This window comes from Bactrocera neohumeralis, chromosome 4 (genome assembly GCF_024586455.1).
Source record: "Bactrocera neohumeralis isolate Rockhampton chromosome 4, APGP_CSIRO_Bneo_wtdbg2-racon-allhic-juicebox.fasta_v2, whole genome shotgun sequence".
In the NCBI taxonomy this organism is placed as follows: domain Eukaryota; kingdom Metazoa; phylum Arthropoda; class Insecta; order Diptera; family Tephritidae; genus Bactrocera; species Bactrocera neohumeralis.
The window spans coordinates 30,941,323-30,966,204 of NC_065921.1; the positions used below are offsets into that span (position 1 = coordinate 30,941,323).

Sequence of the window (24,882 nt, forward strand, 5' to 3'; positions counted from 1 at the left end):
TAACAGCCAATATTTGAGTTATCTCAATGAAATTGGTACGGCATGTTTTCATCATGACAGTGTACCATTAAGCCTAAAAGGAATAAATTTGAATGAAAACCTAGACCTAGCCCCCTTATAACCATAACCAAGATTTTCGAACATATTTTGACTTTGACCATATTATTGGATAATATCGGGTCGATACTTGCACAACTCCCATCTACTACATATAATAACTTACGCTCTTCTAACAAAACGTATGCCGAATTTGTATGAGTTTCCGATCCTCTGGTTGACGTTTTACTCCTTAAATATTTTCCTGGCTTTAATTCTAGCAAGTTGCAAGAGTATAAAATGTTCGGTTGCACCGGAACTTAGCACTTCCTTACATTTGGACATTCTTGTTCGTACCGTTTTGGTACTTCATATATTTTCCCGTTACCTCTGTGATTAACGCGCGGATAATGAGAAATTTTACGTAAATTTCAATATGACGCGCACTGCAAATACGAATTAGATATGGCGATTTCACAAATATGAAGCTTAACATAACCCTAAAATGTAGTAAAGTAAAATCGAGGCTCTTGTGAAGCAGAATATTTTGTTACCAAATTGTACAAACTGAAAAATGGAGTACAAAAATAATATGCATGAGTCAATAGATATTTTTAAAGTTTCGAATTTTGTTAGAAATAAACCAGATAATTTAAAAAGTTTTATATCTGCAACGCAGCCTATGGGCTAATAAATTTAAGAGAAAAAAGCGTGGGCAGGACATACATGGCCATCCAGACTAAAAAAGATCCCGCTTTAGGTGCTAAACTTTCGAAATATCCGTAGTAGCGATTGACCTACGAAAAAAATGTTTTACATATGGTCAACTGTATGTTGGTCTATCGCGGGTCGGAGGTCCTGAAAATCAATTTATATTGCTGCCACAAAATAAATTATCATCAAATATCGTTTGCAAGGCAGCTCTGACTCAATAAATTACTTTTCAGGAGCAGAGAAAGTAAAATATATAGCAAAGGCCTTTCTATAAAAATTAAACAGTAATAATAATAATAATAATACAAAAAATTGTGCTTTCATGTTCGAATTTCTTTCATTTCACTCATTTTTAATGACCCCACGCAAAAACGATAACTTTTGAAATGTTTGTTAAATAAATGGTTTCGATAAAACCTAAACAAATCTCATAAAGTCTAATATAATTAAAAAACCAGCTAACACCGATATACAAAAACAACAATTTATTTAATCTGTTGCTCTGGATATGTTAACAAATTTTGATGTTTTCAAGTATCGGGATTAGGACCTTATTTATGAAAATATAAATAATTATCAGCTTGTTACAGATAATTTTTTTCCATCATGATTAGTGTTCTGTGTACCGTTTCACACCCAAACACGTGACCTTACGATCAGACCCCTCAAAGAAAATATGTAAAAAATAACTCTTAGTTCTTAAAAAAGGGATGTCAATTGATATTTCATTAACTGTGTGCGCAATTATATCTAAAATCGACCTTATACTTAAGGCAACAAATCCACAGGCGAGCCACGAACAACGCCGACTCATTATGGTTACCACATTCAACCCAGTGCCAATAAACGCAAATTGTACCAACAGCTTTAGTCCGAAAATAGTAATAGTAGTGTATATTGTATGATGAAACACCTATAGTCAGAATGCTGAAGATTCTATAATGGTTGTCAGATATGAGATCTTCACTTTCTAACATCTTCTTCTTCTTCTTCTTAATTAATACTTTCAGAGCTGGAGTGTTTTCGTCCATTCGGACAACATAACCTAGCCAGTGTAGCCGCTGTCTTTTAATTCGCTGAACTACTATGTCAATGTCGTCATATATCTCGTACAGCTCATCGTTCCATCGAATGCGATATTCGCCGTAGCCAACTCGCAAAGGACCATAAATCATTCGCAGAACCTTTCTCTCGAACGGATGTTCTTAGGCTACCCAGAGGATACTTGGTCAAAGACCGGAAGTTGTGAACTGCTTGAGCCATGTGTAAAAGAATCCCAAGTGAATGGCGATCAGAGAACTTTCCTCACTTGCGTAAACTTCTACACATGACTCCATCCTTCATCAGATACAGTTATTCACAATAAAAAACTGAGAATGAATCATGCAAGCCAAACCAGAAATTTTGATTTTCCAGCTAAAAATCCTCTAGCTTAAACAACAAATAACATTACAAAAGTTTCGCTGATTTCAACAAGTGGAACTCAACGCCGACTCAAATACAAGTGTCCTTAATGAAAATTGTTCAATGAAGCCGTCATAAATTAATGTTTATAAGAATTGAAGTCTCATCAGCTAGTTAATACGATTCCGGGATTCAGAGATGGTAGGTATGAAAATTTAATGAAGTTGTTAAATAAACTGACGTTTCTAAACCGGTTAGCAAAGTTTTTCATAGGTGTACAGTGACTATTTAGTGTATGAGTAGAATCTCATGGAGCTGTTGCACTAGGTGGCCTTTCTTTAAGGAACACAAAAAATGTTATTTACCAAACTTTAATTAGATTTGAAAAGTTGTCGATAAAAATTTGTTACTTCATTTCTGCCTTAGTTTAAAGTTTTCGCATAATACTTGTAGATGTACCAATGGACCAATACGACTGTCAACTAACACGTGTTCGAAGCGGCATCAAGATATTTCAATTTTCACACAAGTTATCTCTTTCACGGACAGACGGATGGATATCCGTCCAACATATAAGTAGTTATAACAACATATTTATCTCGATACGTTTTAGGTGTTACAAACACCATAACCATAAGTTACACAAATTGTGACGTCATGAATTTATCATCACTACATAATTATTTAGAAATGTATATGTGACCTGGTCTACGAAAAGGGGGCTTAGGTGTCAAAAAAAGGAGAACAATTAATGAGATAACGAGAAACTGACGATTATTTTTAACAGCTTTTCCCAGAAAACTAGTTTTCGCACGTTAGCCCTCTTTTCGTAGACCAGGTCACATATATACAATCAAACTTAAAAAAAATATGTAACTATTTTATTTATTTATTTTGGCAAGCACGTTTGTTGTGGACAAATTCGAAGATCTAGCAAAAAAAAAATGCATCGAAAACGTCTTCGTTTTCTATATACATACTTGTATGTATGTGTATGTGCAAAAATTACTTGTCACGCTTTCTCTGGGGTAAACTCCTAAACTAAGTGGGGTTTTGTGGTTACCACCACCACGACAAAGTTGATCACCGCGCTGTGGATATACTCTGTATTTAGTAATTTGTTTTTGGTTATTTTTGATATTTATTTCATGCGAGTGAAGCAGCGGGTAAAGATAGTTTCAAATATTATTAAATGATGCCATTGCTAGACATACAAACTTTTGTTAATTTAATACTGTAGTGGCACTATATACATATGTATGTTTAGGGGTTTCACATAGTCTCATAAAATTATAAGTTATAACGATCCGAAAGCATAGCGTTCAGAGTTGTATTTGCGTAAACTTATTTTAGTATGCAATCCAACAACAAATTTTTTAAACTAGTATAACAATTTATGATTTTATGATTTTACGATGCTTTAGGACACGTTGTGAGTAACCCAGTTATTATTATCACTTTATTCATCGCCTTAGAGAGGAAAATGAGTATTAGGTAATTAAGAAAATATATTCTTCAATAATTGTATCACTTTACTATAAGCACTATTTCGGAGTATTATTGTATTCTTAATCACTAGATTTGAAGTATTTTATTCTCTTTTACTATTTTCTTGATGTATTATCATGTATAATAAATTCATAAGTTATGCAAATAGATAACTGTTTCGAAATCTCATATTTTCTCTTATTTTCTCACATTAACTTGTTGGCGTAAAATATTTGGTACATGAATTTGCTCAAGGTCACATAAAAATAACGTAACATATATGTATATAAATAAATGTATATGCTTTCTTTATTTATTTACTTTGCACTATAAATATACTCCAAGAGAAAAAGGCATATACATATATATACATACATATATGTACTTATATGTGTATGCAAAAGACTCAATAAGTTCCTTGTATTACATGTAAACTAAAATTGTTTTTTCATTGTTAAGTGGTGGAGTATTACAACACATTTTCTATAATTCATAAGCACAATAATGCAAGTGAATGCAATATTCAGTTCATATATTTCTCATTAAGCTATATATATATATGTATATATCATATATATATGGTTTATACATACAGGCCGATAAAGTCACGAAATATTTGGAGAAGCACACCCGAAAATAATTATAGAAACTTTTTCTCGACACGTCCACTAGAGCTACTCAAAAATGACTAAATATTGAATGCGCTGAAAGTAGAAAATTTTGTGAAATTCTAAATATAATTATTTTTGCCACGACAGATACGCATATCATGTATATTCTTACATACATATGTACATATATACATTTATACGTAGATAAAGATATACAATTTTTTATAGAATTGTTACATAGTGATTAAGATTTCCTTTATGATTCGCATGAAGGCTATACTCGTATAAAAAATAATTAATCCATATTTAATTAGCAATCAATCACTTATATATACATATAAGCTTCTTTTTCTTTACTCGCGCAGAAACCGCTTACCGTTATAGCCGAGTTAACAACAGCGCGCCAATCGTTTCGCAAGGCGGCGCCAATTGGAGATTCCGAGCGAAGCCAGGTCCTTCTCCACCTGGTCTTTCCAACGGAGTGGAGGTCTTGCTCCTCCTTTGCTTCCCCCCGCACGTACTGCGTCGAATACTTTCAGAGCTGGAGTGTTTTCGTCCATTCGTACGACATGACCTAGCCAACGTAGCCGCTGTCTTTTAATTTGCTGCACTATGTATGTCAATGTCGTCGTATACATACTATATATCATACAGCTCATCGTTCCAACGAATGCGATATTCGCCGTGGCCAACAGCAAAGGAAAATACATTTTTCGCAGAACCTTTCTCTCGAAAATTCGTAACGTCGACTCATCAGATGCTGTCATCGTCCATGCCACTGCGCCATATGGCGGAATGGGATTAATGAGTGACTTTGTTTTTGTTCGTCGAGAGAGGACTTTACTTCTCAATTGCCTACTTCGTTCGAAGTAGCACCTGTTGGCAAAAGATATTCTGCTTTAGATTTCGAGGCTGACGTTGTTTTTGGTGTTGAGGCTGGTTTAAAGATACATGAAGTTATCTTGGACTTCAATGTTATGACTGTCAACAGTGACGTGGGAGTCTAGTCGCGAGTGCGACGACTGTTTGCTTGATGACAGGAGATATTTCGTCTTGCCCTCGTTCACCATTAGACCCATTGTCTTCGCTGCCTTATCCACCGAGCTTTTAATTATAGCTGACATAATGCTAACGAAAATCCGCGTTTAGGTTTATTGAGATATTCTGCACTAATATCGATATATGCACTATAAAGTTAACCAAAAGGACGAATTGCAATATATTGGGTATATGAGGGAAAAAGGAACAAATCAATTACCTATTGATATATGGTAACAAAAAGAAAAGATTTTTTCTCATTTTAATATTAAATCCCATTATTATCAGAAAGAAGAGTTCATTTCATAAAATATCTTACAAATTTACTGAGATTGATATCAATAAATCTAGGGATAGGTATTTCCCCAAGAGGCAGAAATCATCATAAATAGGAGTAGAGCACAGGGATATAGCGATTTCAATGCAAGGACAAAAGTTTAAAATAAATATAGTTCGAAAATAAAAAAAACGCTTTTAATATTAAAGCATAATTAATATAAACTCACAGTAATATAGTCCGAAAGAGACTTGTATCATTGTCAGAAACGTTCGATATTCGAAAAATATGACATAAACCATCCCTTCTAAGTTATATGGGGTCTAGATCGGCGAAAATTTCTCTTAGCTGTATCATTCGGATATTGACTGGATAATGGGTGTCGCTGTTTACAATGTCATTATTTGAAGCTAACTCTGCTAGACCAGAGACCTGGTTGCTAGGCTAAAGTTCACACAATATACATACATACATACATGCATACAACAGAGAGCAACTTAAGTCTTTGAACTTGAATACTTACAGACTAATAAAAAATTAAGATTTAAAAATAGAATTATAATAATAAAATTACAACGAAACTAAAAAAAAAACAGAATTAAGGGTGTTAATGAAGAAATCCCTAGAGTGAGAAAAAACAAGAAAAACTTTCTCGGAAATCGAGTTAAACTCACGCATAGCACGCTTGAATGGAGCATAATCCGCAAATTTAGTATTCCCCTTTTTACAATAAAATGGGGAAATACATTTGAGACAACGCTGAGGAGTATTGAAATCAATTCCTAATAAATAAGGACGGTCAATACCACCACTAATTATATTGAAAACAAATGAAAGGCAGAGAACGGATGGTCGATTTTCAAGTGATTTAAGATGTAAAAGCAATAAACAAGGAGCGTTAAGGGACGGAGGGCAAATTCAAAAAAAAAAATCTGTTGAGTTCTTTTATTACTTGACGACAGGCAATATGGTCTCCAAATGAACACTGCATACTTTAAGATAGACCGAACAGAGGATGTATGTAATAATTTTAAGGTATCGGGGTCGGAAAAATCGGAAGCATTTCAACGGACAAAATCAAGCACAGAGAATGATTTAGAAGTGCTCTATCTAGTTGGTGTGATTAATGAAAGAAAATCTATTGTCAAAGATTATCTTTGATTTCGGTTACGCATTTCAGGACGCAATTTGAAATATTGTAACTAGAAGGTAAGAATCGGCACACCAACGACAATAACAACACATCATCTATTGTGCAAATATGCCTTAATCCACTGCAAGAAGACAGAGAGAAAGCCTAAAGATGATTATTTTTTAATTAGAATATTGTGTGAAACTTTATCAAAGACTTTAGAGAAATCTGTGTAAACACAATATACTTGAAATCCAGCGGAGAAGGCAGACATGCAATAATCGCTAAAACCGCTAAATTTGACACAGTGGAGCGACCAGAGACAACCCCATGCTGATTGATGTTAATTATTGATTTTACTGCAAAAACGAATTTATTTTTAACAGAACACTCAAAAATGTTGAAATAGTAGAAAAAATTTATTAATAGGCCTGTAATTGGAGACTAAAATTATTAGCAGAAAAAGTGGAAGTAATTCCAAGCTCATTGTGTACATAATTTGATTTGAAGAATTCAGCAAAGCTCTTCTAGATTTTACAAAGTTCCAAAAAGATTTAGGGTTCGACTTAATGTTAGACTCCATGCTGTTAATAAACCTTTTCTAAGAAATTTAACCAAATAATTAAACAGTTTTGCCTAGTGCTGAAATCGGACATCAGATTTAGTTGAACAGAATTTTTTGTAGATTCTAAGATTTTTCAAGCATTTGAGGGCCGTAGTATACCATGGCAGCTTATACATATGTATGTATATACCGGGATATTATAACGACAAAATTCTTCAATTGATTTCTTAAAAATGGAAAAACTATTAGCAGTATCTGGTTCAGAAAGTAAATAATCCCATTTAAACTCAATTAGCAGATTGTTAAGTCTTGCAAAATCACAAAAGGCAAAATTAAAATCAAACCCGTCAAAAGGTTTGACAGGAATCGAAAAGATATGTATCCACCTCAAACGCTAACGGATAATGATGAGTGGTAGCTGGAGTAATTGAAGTAATTAGAGTCATTGAACCTAAAGTTTCAATTATTGCTGAGAAAGGCTAAGGCGAAATCGATCAAGACCATTTGAATATGAGTTGATTTGAATCAGGTTGAGACTAAGCAGGCCCACAATGAGAAATAAAAATGCATGGTGATAAAAAATATTGCGCAGATGTCACATTTGATGTGGAAAATGCTTTTAATTATGCATTCTGGCCACATATCGTTAGGGCTTTGGAAGCAAGAAACAACACCAGAAATATTTTTTTAAAGTGGACAACATAATTTTACGATTTTTAAAAATGGCGGTTAGCAATTTTACCACTGAAGACATAGCTCGACAGATAGCGACTCAAATGGTAAACTTAAGATCTGAAATAGCTCAGTTAAATATCAGATAAAAATCTTATAACTGCTACGCAGGTGATAGAATACGACACACAGACAATTAACGACTCGATTATATGCAGTGAAAATTTAGAAATTGTAAAATCTTTACCGGAATTCTCAGGAAAGTCATACCTCAGCTGGAGAGAAGCTGCACAAAACTCAGGGAGTTTTTAAATAGATGGGATAAAGAGATATTTTGGAGTCCTAACAATACTGCGAAACAAGACGGTTTTGGCAATGCCAATGACATTTTGAAAAACCAAATTTACAGGACGTAAATCCTAGGTTAGATTTTGCGTATGCGAATAGACGGCCAATACACGATGAGAAGACGAAAAATTGGAGGGAATAAGAGCAGGGCTATAAGAATAACCGGACCAGACAACATTGCTTAGATTAAAGTCACACAGAACATAAATATTATTCTGTTTCACCTTATTTGATACCAGCAAGGAAATATTAATTGCATGCATCTTACACAACTCTGGAGGACTATAAGGAGGCATGTATGAAACTACTACTATATCATCATTATTAAGCATTATTAAATGAGGACTAGAATCATCATTATTAAGCATTATTAAATGAGGACGGAATCCTCAAAAAGGGATACCCCACAATCTGCACCAACTACCGTGGGATAAGCCTCCTCATAAGGTTCTATCGAGCGAAAGATTAAAGCCCACCGTCTACAAACTGTTTGGGCCATATCAGTGTGGCTTCAGACATGGCAAATCAACAACTGATCTTCGTCGATTTAAAAGCTGCTTTCGACAGCACGAAAAGGAACTGTCTTTATGCCGCGATGTCTGAATTTGGTATCCCCGCAAAACTAATATGGCTGTGTAAACTGAAGTTGAGCAACATTAAAAGCTCCGTCCAGATCGGGAAAGACCTCTCTGAGCCGTTCGATACCAAACTTTTTAGTGTGAAGGTACAATCTTTTATAAGAGTGTACAGCTGTTGGCGTATGCTGATGATATTGACATCATTGACCTTAACAACCGCGCCGTTAGTTCTGCTTTCTCCAGAATGGCAAAGCGAAGCAAATGGGTCTGGCAGTGTACGAGGGCAAGACGAAATATCTGCTGTCATCAAACAAACGAAGCCAACAGAGGCAGTAGTCCTCTCTTGACGAACAAATCTATCTATCTCTATAAGTCACTCATTATTCCGGTCCTGCTATATGAAGCAGAGGCATGGACGATGACAACAACTAATGAGTCGACGTTGCGAGTTTTCGAGAGAAAAGTTCTGCGAAAGATTTATGGCCATTTGCGCGTTGGCCACGGCGAATATCGCATTCGATGGAACGTTGAGTTGTATGAGATATACGACGACATTGACATAGCGACAGCGGCTACGCTGGCTAGGTCATATTGTCCGAATGGACGAAAACACTCCAGCTCTTAATGTATTCGACGCGTAAGCGGTGTCTACGTCGGTAGAGAAAAAGGTCGTAAAAAGCTTTTCGTTCAAAAATAGCTTCCTAATCCTAATTAATTAGTTCTAAGGCAGCGAAGATGAAACCAATGTAAACAAGTAAGGAAGTACTAAGTTCGGGTGCTACCGAGCATTTTATACTCTTGCAACTTGCTCGAATTAAAGCCAGGGAAATATGTAAGGAGTTAAACGTGAAGCAGAAGATCGGAATCTAAGAAATTTTATATGTACATACACTCTATATTGTATCAGTATTTTTAAAAAATCGAAAGTTATTACATATATGTAGTAGATGGGAGTTGTGTAAGTATCGACCCGATATTATCCATTAACTATGTATTATCATTAAGATACCTCACATACAATCACAAATAATATGGAGCAAAGTCAGAATATGTTCGAAAATCTTGGTAATGATTATAAGGGGGCTAGGTCAAATTTTGGTTCAAATTTATTTAATTTTAGGCACAAAGATACACTGTCATTATTAAAACATGCTCTCCCAATTTCAATTAGATACCTCGAATATTGGCTGATATATTCAGCATAAAGTCACCTGGAAGTTCGAAAATCTATATATTAGGCATATGGGGGTTCAGGGAAGTATTGGTCCGATTCGACCATTTTTGGCATACAGACATGCCATTGTCAGAGGAGCATTATCCCGGAACTTTAATTATATATCTCACATATTGACTGATAGCTTCGGTCGAATGTCAACTATAGATACTGGGGTCCACATATTCGGTACCTAGGGTCTTGAACAGATGTTGGATTTGAACAATTTTTGACAAAAGGTGCCATACTTTAAGGGTATTATTATTGCAAAATTTCATTCCGTTATATTAATTACTACTTGATTTATGTACTGGAAAGTGAAAGAATCAAAGAGAATTTTAAAATTTGTTATATCAGAAGTAGACGGTTGTAGTCCGATTTTGCCTATTTTCACACTGTAACATGGGAATGTAAGAAAAATGATATGTATTAAATTTAGTCAAAATCGGTTGGTCGGGCTCCGAGATATGGCCTTACAGCAAAAAAAAAAAAGCGCGTATATTGCCCAATTTTCACACCGGCTCTCACAAAACATATCATATCGGGAGTAAAATGTCTCTGGCGTAATTAGCTATGGATTTATTGCGCTTTAAGTAATTTTCAACTTTACCGTTATATAGGGAGTGAGCGGAGTTAACTTCCGATTTTATACATTTTCACACTGTCGGTAGGGGTGCGTAAAATATTTGAGCTTAGCAAATTTGGTTGTTGTAGCTTTTGTGGTTTAGGAGATATGCACAATAAACATATTCGAGGGGGTGGCCCCTCCCACTTTTCCAAAGTTTTATACACACAGGGGCCACTGCGTTCCCTTGTGCCAAATTACAGTTTTATATCTTAATTTAGTGCTTAGTTATGGCACTTTATATGTTTTCGATTAATGGCGATTTGTGAGCGTGGCAGTGGTTCGATTACGCCCATATAAGAACTCGAATTTTTGTTGTACTAAGGGACCCACATACCAAGTTTCATCGAGATATCTCAGTTTTTACTCTCTCTCGTCACCCTGAAATTTATATATATATAACCCTATATCTAGTTTTAAGTGATACGTACAACCGTTAGATGAACAAAACTATAATACTCCGTAGCAACTGGTTGCAATAGTATAAAAATTTATAGTTCCAAGGTCATCTTTTTTTGCAATTTCATAACTATTTATAAATTGCGATGAATTTTATTTGGAAAGTGTACTGAAAGCAGACATTTCGGTGGTCCATTGTCTTGGAAGATACTAGGTCTATTTTGGTAGCTAACCAGTCTTAAGTGTATTAACTGGTCCACATCCATCGGGGTCGGTGGTATATGTTGCAAGTTCGATCTTTTATTAAAATATATCTAAATCCCAGCGGAGTTTGGGGATTATTCGCGTAGTTATTAAACCTTGGTATGAATCCCAGATTATTTTGCATATAATTGCGTGGCACAGTAGGTTGCGGAGCTCTATAGACGAGAGGAGCTTGGGAGTTTCGGGGGTAACGATTGGTTGCTGACTAAATGCGTGTTCGAAATTTTGTCTGGGCAAGTAGGAATACAAGGTGCGTTCCAAAGTATACAGAACTTAAAAAAAAAAAAACAGAACAAATAGTGTTTTCCGCAAAGTCAATTTATTTTATTCAAAATAGTCTCCGGCGCATCAAACGTTTCAAAACTCCAAGGTAGAATACCACATTAACGTTTTGGTCGGGTGGAACAAATTCTTTGTGGAGTCCTTGGAATCATAAAAACAAATCAGCATTGTCTTCACTTTTGACTTCTCCATGCGCGATTTTTTGAGTTTCTCTTTGACTCAGCACACTGGCGTTTCGGTTCGGGATCATATTGGAAACACCACGTTTCGTCACCAAGCACAATATTGTAAAGGAAGTTTTTATCTTTTTTGACCTCTTTAATGATGTTCTTTCCAATTTGTGCGGAACAGACCGTGCAAACACCTTTCGTAAGCCCAAATGTTCGTTTAAAATGCGATAAATCGATGTTTTGGAGGTGTTCAATTCCTTTTCCATGAAATGAATCAGTCGAAATCTGATTTTTGATGAATTCACGCACAGGTTCGATGGAATTTCCGGTGATCACGGATTTTGATTGTCCCACATGTTGATCGTCATTTATGTCCTCACGACCACTTTGAAAACGTTGAAACCACTCCTGCACTCTGCTACGGGATAGGCAATCATCGCCATAAACTTGTTTCATCAATTGAACCGTTTCGGTAAAAGTTTAAAACAAAATTTTATGTTGGCTCTTTGTTCGAAGCTCATTTTCGCACCGATAACACAAACAAACTGACACTTAAAACGCAACAACTTCACTTCCAATCAATGAAATTCTCACTGGACAATCGATAAAGATAGCAGATTCAGATAGCAGAGGGAGCTATATTCCTGTTTACTTTAGAACTCACTTTGTATGTTAATTCGGAGTAAAACGCTCTGCTGTTATTAAGATTTTAAAACGCATTTTGAGAAGGTGGTGGTGGTGGTTGGTTATTGAATTTATGCATTTTATTCGCATGATTCACTCTATATGTCGAGGGCTTTGTTCCTATATAAAGTGATCATATGTAGTACTTATGGACTCGCCAATCCAGGCAATAAATTTTGTCTAATATAAGAGAAAGGTGTTATTAAACTTTTTGGTAGATGGTCGGAATATGTCCATGTCGCAGGGCTAGAGTGGTCATCTGGTATTCAAGCGTACCAATGTCCTTTTTATCAGAATAAGTAATGATCATGGAGGTGTGTAAATGGGTAAAATAAGATAATAACTACAGGATGGATTGGAGGATGGAGTCATGTGTAGAAGTTCACGCAAGTCTGATCGCCATTCACTTGGGAGTGGCCAGAAAAAATTCTAAACTTAGCCTAGACAACAAAGTCCTGTTATACAACGCAATCATAAAACCGATTTGGAAGCATGGCATTCAACTGTGGGGTACGACCTGTGCAATCAAAATTGCTAATTAAAATGCTTAGAACAATCACTGGTGCACCATGATACATGCGTAATGAAAACATTCACAAAGATTTTGATATTACTACGGTAAAGAAGGAGATAGAGGATAGCAGAATGAGATATATTTCTAAACTTCGCGAACATCCAAACGCGTTTATAAAGAAGTGATCTACCAACCTACTAGAGCGCAACATTCCACCAAAAAAGCTCACCCACATTCTTGAGCTTCTTTAGCTTTAAATAGATTTAAGATTTTAATACTTATTGTTAGGCTTTATCAAGCAGATCCAATAAATTATGAAATATTGAAAAAAAGTCGTATTGTGTAAATGTTGTTGAGCACTAAAATCTGTGTAAATACTTTTGGTTACCATTAAAATCACTCACTTTCACTCAATTTGGTTTGGTTAAAATGCTGACGACGAACATATGAAAGTGTGAAATAGCGCCAGCCCTACGTTTGTTCCGAAAGTAATAGAACTGAGTTGATTTAAAAAATGTATTCAACCAATAGTTACAATTCTTTCAAAACTTTGACTCTGCGTCGATGCAGCGCGATTTCCAAGCACATCGGCTGCGATGTCATGTCGGGCCCAATTTACCCCTCGTTTGAGTCTCTTGAGGACTTCCACATAAAATTTGGCGTTGACGGTTTGTCCAGGAGGAACAAATTCATGGTAGTCCATGCCTTTGATGTCAACAAAGACAATGAGCATCGTTTTCACTTTGGATTAGCTCCTAGCAACGGACTTCTTTAGCGAGCTCTTCCCGGCCCTCCAAAAGGCTAAAGCAACCTCTGGGTAAGCCTGCTATGACCAATCATGATCAATCATATCAAACGTCTCTGTCGCAGATTTACCGAGTTTCACACAGAATTTAATCGCTTACCTCTGCTGTAACGAACGCTGCACCACTCACAGAAACACATCGCCCGAAAATGTTTGTCCTGACTCTCAAGGTGCTCTGAAAACTGACCGGCCGCTAGTTTCGGCGAAAGAAAATCAGTCCTATTACATTCCGAACACACCCTGTATGCTGCAGACTTGCAGGGTAAAGCCATAAGAGTTGCATTAGGTGCGAAAACAATAAAAAAATGTATATCTTATGATGGTTTCAACTAAATATAAAGATAATCATTACGTTATTTAAGCCATTAGAAACCATGCCCATTTGGAGAAGTGGTGACCAAATAATAATTGTATTTTCATTGTGAAAGTCAGTAATTAATGAAATTACTTTCCATGTAATCTACTGGAAGGAATATGGCGATTATGTTATACTGACTTCGTATTGAGTTGAACATGATTCTGCCTATGAATGCATGAGCGGTTTTCAGGAATGACAATGAACATTAGAACCGATTGTAAACACTGTGAAGAAGCTTAGATTTTTTATTTTATACATTTGCATATTCCTATAGGTTTATACAAACTGACGCCATCTTAATAATAAATATGAGCTCTGTGCCTGATTAGAAAAAACCTGTTCGTTTGGAAATAGAAATAATGGGTTGTCAAAAAAGTCTTGCGGTATTTTTATTGAATTTTTGTTTATTGAAATTGAAATGAATTTTTGATAACTCATGCCCAGCTCTTGACCGATCCTACGGCTGCTACTATGCCGGTCTCTTTCGACCAATTCAGCGATTGTATCGCAATTTTCGACGACGCTATAGCTCACGAACGGCTTAAAAGAAACGACAATCAATCAAATACGTGTTAGCGCGTGAAATGAGCTTTCCAAAAAGGTAAAGCAAGACCCGATGCGACGAATAAAACTAGAACTACGCGCTTTCAGCGCCAACTAGCGAAAATACCGCAAGACTTTTTTGACAACCTATATGTTGTGGAGGCTTGCGCTTTATTTATTTGGAAATAAACAACGAATTCAGATGACTTACTAAAAGAAATATTTTTATACTCGCATTAATTTTGATTCGTCTGTTTGAATGGTAGTTATATACTATAGAGGTCCGATATTGCTTTTTTGGTGCTAAACGAAGGATCGCAAAATTTAAGATAGATATCTCAAAAACTGGGAGACTAGTTCGATGGCCCAGCTCCATCGGCGTTTCAAGATTTTTTTTTTCGAAGATCCTCATGCAATTGGTTTCAAATGTACGCCAAACGGATTTATTTAGAAATTAGCAATTTGATTTAAAAACTGAAATGGTATTTATTTTGTTGAAAATCACTTCACACAATAAAAATACTTCCATGGAAAGAAAATATAAAGCAACTGTAAGAAATTATGTAAAAATATTATGAAAACTTTTATTATCAGTGAATAAGTACATGTAAATCATTATATAAAAAAAACAAGAAAGCGCTAAGTTCGGGTGCAAACGAACATGATACAATTGTAATTTATAAAAATAGAATAGAAAAAATTCTTGGACATCAGCAACGCTAAGAAAAACATAAATTCAACATTCGTTCTCAGACGATTCTAGATCACGAAACAACCCAGCTTCGCTTATCAATCGGAATAACTCTTAATAATGTATAATACATATATGTACTATATATCTTCAAATCGTGCATTGCTGTACAAAATTTACCTGAAAATATTCGTTGGCTTCTTTATTCTCCTGAAGGAAAGCCTGTGCTAAGGGCTCGGCTGCACAATATTTTAGGTGTTTGTCGAAATCTCTTTCAAGTCTAAGAAATGTTTTAGCTATCAGATTAGGTTGCTCTGAGTAATATTTAAGTCCTTCAATTAAAATCCTTGAAAATATGAATCATATTTAAAACCGTAATTTATGGTCTTTAATTTCCATTCTTACATATTATGAAATTCAGCAATCTGTTCAAAATTTGAAAAAATGATGTCCTTGCTATCGCGAACAATTCGTGGAGCAGCAATTTTGTCAACGGCTTTGATATAACGATCAACAATATTTTGTAGGTCTCTAGAAAATTCTTCTTCCGTTTCAATTAGTTCTCTTACAGTTGCTCTAAAAAAACAAACATTAAAATTTTACTTTAATAAATATACGTACAACATCCCCGTTAAAAACGTATAATTTGTATATGATCTTTAATACTATGTTCGGACCGACAATGAAAACATGTTTTCGTGGGAAAAACTGGTTTTCGCCCTAAAACTTGTGTTTTCGTCCATGTAAAATCTGTCAAACGAAAACACATTGAAAACCAGTTTTCGCTGAAAACTACTTGAAAACTAGTTTAATCGATTTTATTGGAAGACATATTTTGCCGGCCCTAAATTGTTACTTGATATTTGTTTACATTCCATATACAAATACAGCTGGCACTTGATATTGTCATATTAGGGGGATTTTCTTGCTCTTGCGAAACCTTGCACGGTGCAGAAATTGCAGAATTTTCCTCTTGGTGCAACGGCACAACAACAAACACACGCCGAAAATTATTTGCAATGGCTGTACAATATGTCAGATAAGATCACTAGATTCTGCAATGGGTGCTCTCTTGCCCTTGCATATTTCGGTATAGGATTTTTGCATTTTGTGTCATTTTGCAATCTTGTAAGAGCACGAGAATCCCCCTATTGATAGTTGTCAGTGAAACCTCATCGAAAACACACATTGTCGGTCCGAACGACTTAGATTCCACAACTCACAAATGTGTTTTCAAAATGTTTTCAATGTCGGTCCGAATATATGTAGTACTATAACATGTTGAAGCATATGCTGAAATATATGTTTCGATAATTTTGGATATCGAGTAATAGTACAGTTTAAATGTAGTTCCGTGTATATTTAAGTGTGAAAATGTTAAAAATAAGTTTTCGATAATAGTAAAAAGTGTTAATATATGTGCTACTATCGAAGTTTTCGATATACATATCAACATTTCAATCAAATAAATTATTTTAAAGAAACGACTTATCATTTTTGATAGTCATAAAAAGGAAAAAATCGAGGTATTAATTACTGAACGTGTTTATTGAAATAAAAGTAATATTTTTGGCACTTTTTGCACTATTATTACTATACATATATATATTTTATGATTATATTTAACATATTTTATGGTATATTATTTTTCTTCTTGTAATATGTTTTTGAAGAACTCGATGACACATTTTTACGTGTGAGCGGTATATATCCAAAGAAATGCGTAACGCAAAAAATTTCGTCCGAAAGCCGTTCCGGACATTAATTTAATTATTGATCTAATATTTAACACCTAAAATTCTTCTTTCGAAAATCCCATAGAAATGGGCGTTGAAGATTTTGTTCCTCAAATGGAATGCTCTGTCTCAAATGCAAACAGTGCAACGAGGCAGCTGCATCCGCTATTAGAAAGGGAAGACCGCGATAGAATTTTAGAGCCTCTGCTTTTTCTTGAGGAGGAACTATTCATTAGTAGTGACAAGGTAGCGCAAATAGGTAGAATCTGACAACAGGAACAGATAGAAAAAAATTGTGGGAAGATAATAGGAATTTAAAAATAAAATTGGACGAAAAAGAACAGGAGAATAGGAATTTAAAGGCTCAGTTGGTCCAAAGGGCAACTGAATTAGAAAGATGTTGGGAATTGTTAGGAAGTAGTTCATTTAGAGAAAAGTCAGATCCTCTTGAGATAGTTTGCAGAAAAATTCCTTCTCAGTTATATACTTGTATTGGCAGTAGTTTTTAAAATAGTCTTCGCCAAAATCACGGTCGGCGATATGATAGTTTTTTTTTAAGCCAAAGCTTTGGGCGTATTTTTTTTTTTGGCGCCAATAGCTTACTGCTACCTTAAGCACCAACTTAGTGTTCCCTCGGAAAATACTTTACATATACTACTAATACTTTTGTCGCAAATTGGCTTCGTTTTCCATGTTGTGCCCAAAGCAGCATCAAGTCTTTGCAAATTAGGAATAAGGAATTTTCGTTCGTGTACTACTAGGTTAATGTTCTCTAGTTTTTTTAGCCACAGTAATTTCAGATCACAGCCTTAATGCTCTTTTCAGATCCATCACTTTAGATAGTAGTTTGGAAATAAACTTTTTAAAAGAAAATGCATTTAAATATTTTTGCGGCGTTCTTTATTTGAAAAATTTTAAAATGCACACTTACTTCCTGCAATTACCTTATTTAGGAGATGAAATTCCTTCAGATAAATTCATCTTCCTACACCAAAACCAGATCGATACATGCAACTTATTGAAGCCGCCTGAAGAATTTGTTGCACTTATTAATAACTTAGAAGAAAAATTTGTTGAGGAATTGCACAGAAATTATCATTAAATTCATGTAGGAGAAGTTCTTTTTACTAAATTAAAAAGTATTAGGTGAAGACTTTGACCCAAATGTTCCTCCTCAGTTAGAATTAGAATTTATTTTGTAACCAAATTTTTGAATAAGGATACCCAATTTTTTGTGAGTTTCGCACTTGTAGCGTTTTATTTTTTTTTTTAGTAGTTACAACGAGCTAAATAATAAATATTAAAAAAAGAAGATTTTTCAAACAGATTGGCTACTTCAAGATACTTTAGAGTTAGGATGATTTTAGAAAGTTTTTAATTATAATTTAGAATTTGGGGATTGGCATTTGTATATATGTATGTATATTTTTATAGTTATAAGTCTTATATACAGTCAAATCTGGATAAGCGATAGTTCAAGGGAGCATAATCTCATTCTCGCTTATAGAGGTTTCTAACTAACCCGAGTTTCTCGCCAATTCAGGTACATGGGTAGCGATTCTCAGTCAATTGATTGACTATAAACTGAGTAAGTCCGACAAACAGGACGGTACACAGGCACACGTGTTTATTCGAAAAGAATGCGATAAAATAATATCGTTATTTAGATCTATTCAATAGAATAGGCACAATATTGATAAAAAACAATACAAAAACAAGTAAGGAAGTTCGGGTGCAACCGAACATTTTATACTCTTGCAGCTTGCTAGAATTGAAGCCAGGGAAATATTTATGAAGTAAAGCGTCAACCAGAGGATCGGAATCTAAGAAATTGTATATGTTCATACACTCTATATTGTAACAGTATTTTTAAAAAATCGAAAGTTATTATATGTAGTAGATGGGCGTATCGACCCGATATCGACCCGATATTATCTATTAAGGGGGTATTCTATTCTAGAATTTTGAAAAATTCGATTTTTTTTCATATATTTAAAGTTTAGACCCTTAAGAACATATCCTCCAAAGGATTTTTAAAAATTAAAATTATTTTAAGAGCTACAGTTACTTTAGTGACGCAGTACCTAGCCCGGTTCGGCCGTATCGAATTTTTAAACGCGTTTTTCTCGAAACTACTTTTTTCCACACGGTACCGGCATTATCTCAAGTTCCATACAACCGATTTACTTGAAATTTATATAATCCTTTATCGTTCCTACCAGCATCGTGTCAAAATTTTTGGTTTTTATATTTTAAAAAAATTCAGAAATTTCAAAAAAAAAGCGTAAAAAATGATTTTTATTTTCAGGCAGTCGCCATTTTTCAAAAAAAAATTTTTTCGTGTTCCCTGAAATAGGGACTATAACAGCATCCTTACTGATTAAGAATTTCTTTTGATTTTTTTTTCAGACCACCAGGAGAGTCAGGATCAATGTCACCAGGGTGCGCCATGTTTTTTTGCACCTGTCTCTCACCCCCTCTAATTATTTTAATTTTTAATATTTTTTTGTAAAATTTCTTGATAGGGAATTGTTTTGATGATTCGGTTTAAATATTTCTGCTCTGTCACTTAAAGAGTCGTTCTCCAAAATGCATTCTTCCAACTGCTTTGCCATATTTAAAACTTTCTCCATATTTTTTAGTGAAAAGTTTTTATTTTCAACATTGGTAAGATCGTCAGAGCTACATATCTCCAACTGACTCTTCATTTGTCATTGCCACTAAACTTTCTTCATTTATTTCCTCGTCCGCAATTAATTCTTGAATATCAGTTATTTCATCAAATCCATCACCTTCTACTGCATGCGGCAAACTCACTATATTCCTATATTCATCTTCTATTGGTGTAAAAACAGCGCCCGAACGCCTATTTCCGGTATTACTGCTTTCCAACAAGTTTTTATTGTTGAAGGACGAATTTCTCTAAGAGACGCATCAACAATTTCAACGGAATTTAAAATTGTAAATTGTTTCCACACTTCTTTAACCGTAATATTTGCTGACTCCATCTTCTCTAATATTACCTCAAAGGATTTCCGAATGTAGTAAGCTTTGAATGCTGCTATTATGCCCTGATCTAAAGGCGATGTGATCTTTGGCGGTAAAAATTCGATTTGAACATTAGGATGACTTAAAATAGGCGAATGGGATGGCGCATTATCTAAAAGTAGTAAAACTTTAAATGCTAAGTTCTTTTTTTAGATAATTTTCTACGTCAGGAAAGCAATGATAAAATCAATCATTAAACTGGCAATCATCCATGATTTTTTGTTGGCTCTCCAATACATTGGAAGGTTGTTTTTGTTGCATTGTTTCATACATTTCACCAGGTGCATTACTGCACAGCAATAATGTTATTCGATCTTTCGAAACTTTAAAGCCAGGAGCTCTTTTTCCGTTTTTCGAAATAAAAGTTCTTGAAGGAAGTTTTTTCTACCACAAGCTTGTCTCATCTTCGTTGAACACTTGTTCGGGTAAATAAGCATTTTCTTTCAAAATTGAATTAATCGATATTTTTCTGCTGCATCTGCGTCTGCGAATGCACTTTCTCCCTGTATTTTTAAATTGTGAAGTCCATGAATTTTCCAAACCATCCATTACTAGTTACGAATTGAATTGATTGTCTTCACAGATTGACGATGGTCCTGTTTCCTTTAAATAATTAAATATTTTTAGCGCTTTATGCTTAATTACATTCCCATTTTTTTGTATTGTCTTCTATCCACACCACAAGCTCCGTTTTCTCCATTATCTGCGGTATAGGACGAGCAGTTACTTTCGCGACAACAGAGGATCCAGATGCTACTGAACTTCTAATTTTTTCTTCGTTTTGTTTGATAGTTCTTATTGTTGACTCATTTAAGTTAAAATGTCTGGCAATATTACTTATCGTCTCTTGATTTTGAAGTCGATCCAAAATCTGTATTTTTAATTCAATGGATAAATAGTTTCGTTTTAACGGCATTTTTTCATTCGGAATTTTTGTGGCTAAATTTAAAATAATTTTATCATAACTCTGTTGCGAAAAAAACAACAACTGTCTAAGTTTTTTAAATTTGACTGGAATTAGACTGAATATATTTTCGCAATTTTTTACACGCTTTAGATTGATGCTTTTATTTGCAATGCCGACAAAAAACTAACAAAAAAATTATTATATCAAATCAAAGTAGCATTATTCGTTGTGTGTTTTTAGAACCGCAGGAAACCCCTTTTTTTATAATTTTGTCGTTGACTACACAATTACGTATTTGTTTGTCACTTTGTAAGCACACGTTCGAGTATAGGGTGGAAATGCTTCAAAAAAGATAGGTATCAAAGTATACAAAATGCAAAGAATTTTATTTGGGCAAGACAACCTTTTTCAAATTAAAATAGTAAATATTCAAAAAATTTTCGTAAAAATCGCGTTGTAAGAAATTAAACCGCGAAAATACGTTTAGGAAACCGCGTTGTAGGTGGTTTATCTGTATTAAATTTAATCGAAATCGGTTGGTCGGGTCCCGTAATATGGGATTTTACCAAAAAGTGAGCGGTGCCAAGCCCATTGTCCAATTTTCACAACGGCTCTCACAAAGCCTTCTCATAACATCTCCGAAGTAAAATTTAAGCAGTAGTAGTAAGTAGTTATGTATTTATTGCGATTTTAGTAGTTTTGAACTGTACCGGTATATGGGGAGTGAGCGCGGTTATCTTCCGATTTTATCCATTTTAATGATGTCGGCAGGGTAGCTCTTGTCATTTACGAGATATATACAAAAAAATGCGACTTTCGTGGAAAAATCAGGTTTAGAGCCCCGTCCTACCTCGCCGGTGTAAGTTTCGACTTTGTCGCAATAGGGACTTTTGTAGAGGAGGAATATGTGTTTAAAGTCAAAGCGATGCCATAAAATACCTCTGAGCTATAGACATTTTAAGATAAAAAAAACACGATTGTCGTATTTTTCAATGGAAAATTCTTACATGCCTTGGTCCAGTCCTTAATGTTAATATTAAGCGCTCAAATTTTCAGGGAACTTTTTTAGGATATTTCCAAGGAAATTTAATGATGGGATTGAAAAAAATAAATAGGTAAAAAAACACCCTAATATATGTATGTGTATGATGAAAAAAAACATAAAAAACAATAATATATGTACGAATATACGTACACGTAAATACCAAATATTATAAAAAAATAACACACAAAAAATCGCATGCCTGGTACAATAACATGAATAACAAAGAGAGTTGCAAAAAGTTGCAGCTAAAATTAAAAGCATAGACTTGGAAAACATTAACTAATATAAACAAACTTGATTCATTTGAGGGCTAGACAGGGTCCCAACATTTTGTATACCTTAAATCGATGTATAAAGAAAAACATACCACTCAAAAGAGCACTTACGAAACAATTATTTTAAAATAGTAAAACAGCATATTATTATGTGAAAACCACTTTGTTCTATAACATATACCTTTATTCTCAATACTCATTTTGATTTATGGGGATTAAACACGATTTTATATTGCAATTTAATTTATTATAAGAGATAATTTTTAAGCTATTTTCACTGCACAGTCCGCGTGTTTCTATTGTCTCACTTCTCTCGCTTTTGGTACCGCGTACGAATGGGATAGAGCAAAAATGTACTTGTATTTACCGTTAGTTTTATTGGTGTTATAAGAAATAGCTTTGATACAAACTGTGGTAAATTTCAAATTTTTTTTTTTATTTTTGGTCTATGAAATCGACCGGTGTGCGATGTTCCAAAGAGTGCTTGCATTAAGGGGGAGCCTGCTTTAGAGGCTTAAAAAATTAGATTTTTTTGAGGAGTTTTTTGGGAGGGAAAGAAATAATTGATTAAAGCGAAATTTCTAGGGCTTATAGTTATATGTTTAAACATCATTCGTTTGGGAAGCAATTGCCCGATGGCGGACGGCGGGCAGGATGCAGGTCGCAATTTCTCTCGGAAACAAAAAATTCAAAGATATTCATATTTTTAAGTAATTTATCTTCTAGTTAAACTAAAAAAATTCCAAAAAATAATTGTAAAATTTTACATTTTTTTATAAATTGAAAAAAGAGTGGTTTTTGACCAAAAAGTTTTGAACTTATGTTGTTTAAAAATATGTTCAAACTTGACTTTAGTTCCTAGTTTTTTTTTAGTTTAAATAGAAGATAATTTAATGCCAAAGATAATAAACTTTGCCCAATTCCATAAGACGTTTAGTTTTTTCTATCCTGCCCGCCATTTAAGAAAAATTGTAAAAATGAAAAACTGAGAAATCGCGCATCAAAGTTTTCGCTTTCTGCCCAAGCGCTCATATATCTGCTAGACTCTCGTCACTATTTCCCTTCTAGCTTCGAAAATATTTCAAATTCCCATCTATAACTTTGGGGACATATTCTTAAATTATTTTTAAGATTTAAGCCATTAAAATTGAATTTTTGAAGCTTCTAAAGCCCCGCCTTAACAGGTTAGAAGATTTTGGAGGTGCAACAGCTTATAGCACAGCAAATATCGACGTCGAATTACAAAAAGATGGCTGCAAAATAAATTCGAAGTTGCAAGTAGTACCTGACGAATTTATGACATGCGATGTGTTGACTGGAAATGATTTTTTTATGTCAGAAAGATTGTAATTTAGTTATTCAATCGGACAACATGATGATATGCTATACATATATAAGTTATTACTAAGGTTCGATGACTGTTTCGCAGAAGGCATGGCAAGGCTTGAACGATGTAAGACTACATGTATGGAAGCACAGGTGAACACCGAGAAACTAGTTGTAGGTAGACAATATCAAGTGTTTTTTATTATGTTTAAGACCAGTATTTGCAACGATATTAAAATGGGATCAGTTTTTGGGCAACCACGCAAAATAACAAAATTCACTACTAAACAGTTCCAGGAGTTCATCGATAAGCATGGTATTCAACCCAAGAAGAGCAGTTCGAACGAGTAGATAAAACTGCTTCAAAATGTACGAATGAAACGTCCAGAATATGAAGCAATGAATCAACTCCCAACGTAATGAGGTTACCAAACTCACGCCAAATGAACTCGTGTTTCATTTCAATACTAGAGACGTAAGCACAGGGTTACGATAACGGTAAATTGATTTCGGCATTAAACGAGATGAAGCAGCCAGCAACATCATGGCAGAGAGGGATAAATGGAAAAACCGAAACGAAACGAAATCGGGGACTTAGTGGTTATCGATCATGCTCATAATGCGACAGGCGAGTCACATAAGCTGGATGTATTTTTATATTTGTTAAATATTAATTTTAAATAAACCATATACATATTTTATACATTTATTCAAGTTGTCGCTGAAAAGTACAGACAGTCACCCGGAGTTCAACTCGTCTTGTCAGCCTGATCATTTATATGTGTATAACTCTATATACATACTTGTATATCTCGGTGCCGTTTATTTACGGTATTTTCATTTGAGTTTGTTGTAAAAACAAATAAAGTTCGACATGGTGTTTTCAATAGGAAGCTGAAATGGTAGCTTTACATAAAACACATTTACAAACGGCAAATACCCGATTAAATGGGTAAAAGAGATTATACTGAACAATTTAATTAAAAAGATAGATAGATAGATAAAAGTTTTAAGTTTTCGATCTGGCCATCGCTTGTTTCCAACTGCTAAGCGTCAAAGCTTCCTGAACTCGATCAGCTGTTCTGATATACCAAGAGGCACCTGTGCATAAAAGCTTTTGAAAAAGTGGGAGTG

The 24,882-nt window shown here is 34.5% G+C and overlaps 2 protein-coding genes across 9 annotated transcripts in view; one reads left to right on the forward strand and one right to left on the reverse strand.

Annotated features, from left to right (window-relative positions):
• LOC126756605 (probable protein BRICK1-B) overlaps positions 1-24,882 on the forward strand; it is a 153,849-nt gene that overhangs the window by 107,698 nt on the left and 21,269 nt on the right. Inside the window, exon 3 of one of the 3 annotated variants that reach the window (XM_050469814.1) lies at positions 19,568-19,587. The exons of 1 other annotated variant lie outside the window; for it this stretch is intronic. The gene's annotated coding sequence lies outside the window, so the exon portion shown is untranslated. Of the gene's footprint in view, positions 1-19,556; positions 19,588-24,882 lie in introns of those variants that run through there. One more of the 3 variants, XM_050469813.1, reaches the window with a different exon arrangement.
• LOC126756537 (obscurin) overlaps positions 1-24,882 on the reverse strand; it is a 145,813-nt gene that overhangs the window by 97,766 nt on the left and 23,165 nt on the right. For 5 of the 6 annotated variants that reach the window (XM_050469657.1, XM_050469660.1, XM_050469661.1 and 2 more), the window contains 2 exons: positions 15,817-15,987; positions 15,592-15,757 (listed from right to left, as the gene is read on the reverse strand). In XM_050469657.1, coding sequence (XP_050325614.1) covers positions 15,592-15,757; positions 15,817-15,987 — 337 coding nt within the window. Of the gene's footprint in view, positions 1-4,235; positions 4,332-15,591; positions 15,758-15,816; positions 15,988-24,882 lie in introns of those variants that run through there. The other variant, XM_050469662.1, reaches the window with a different exon arrangement.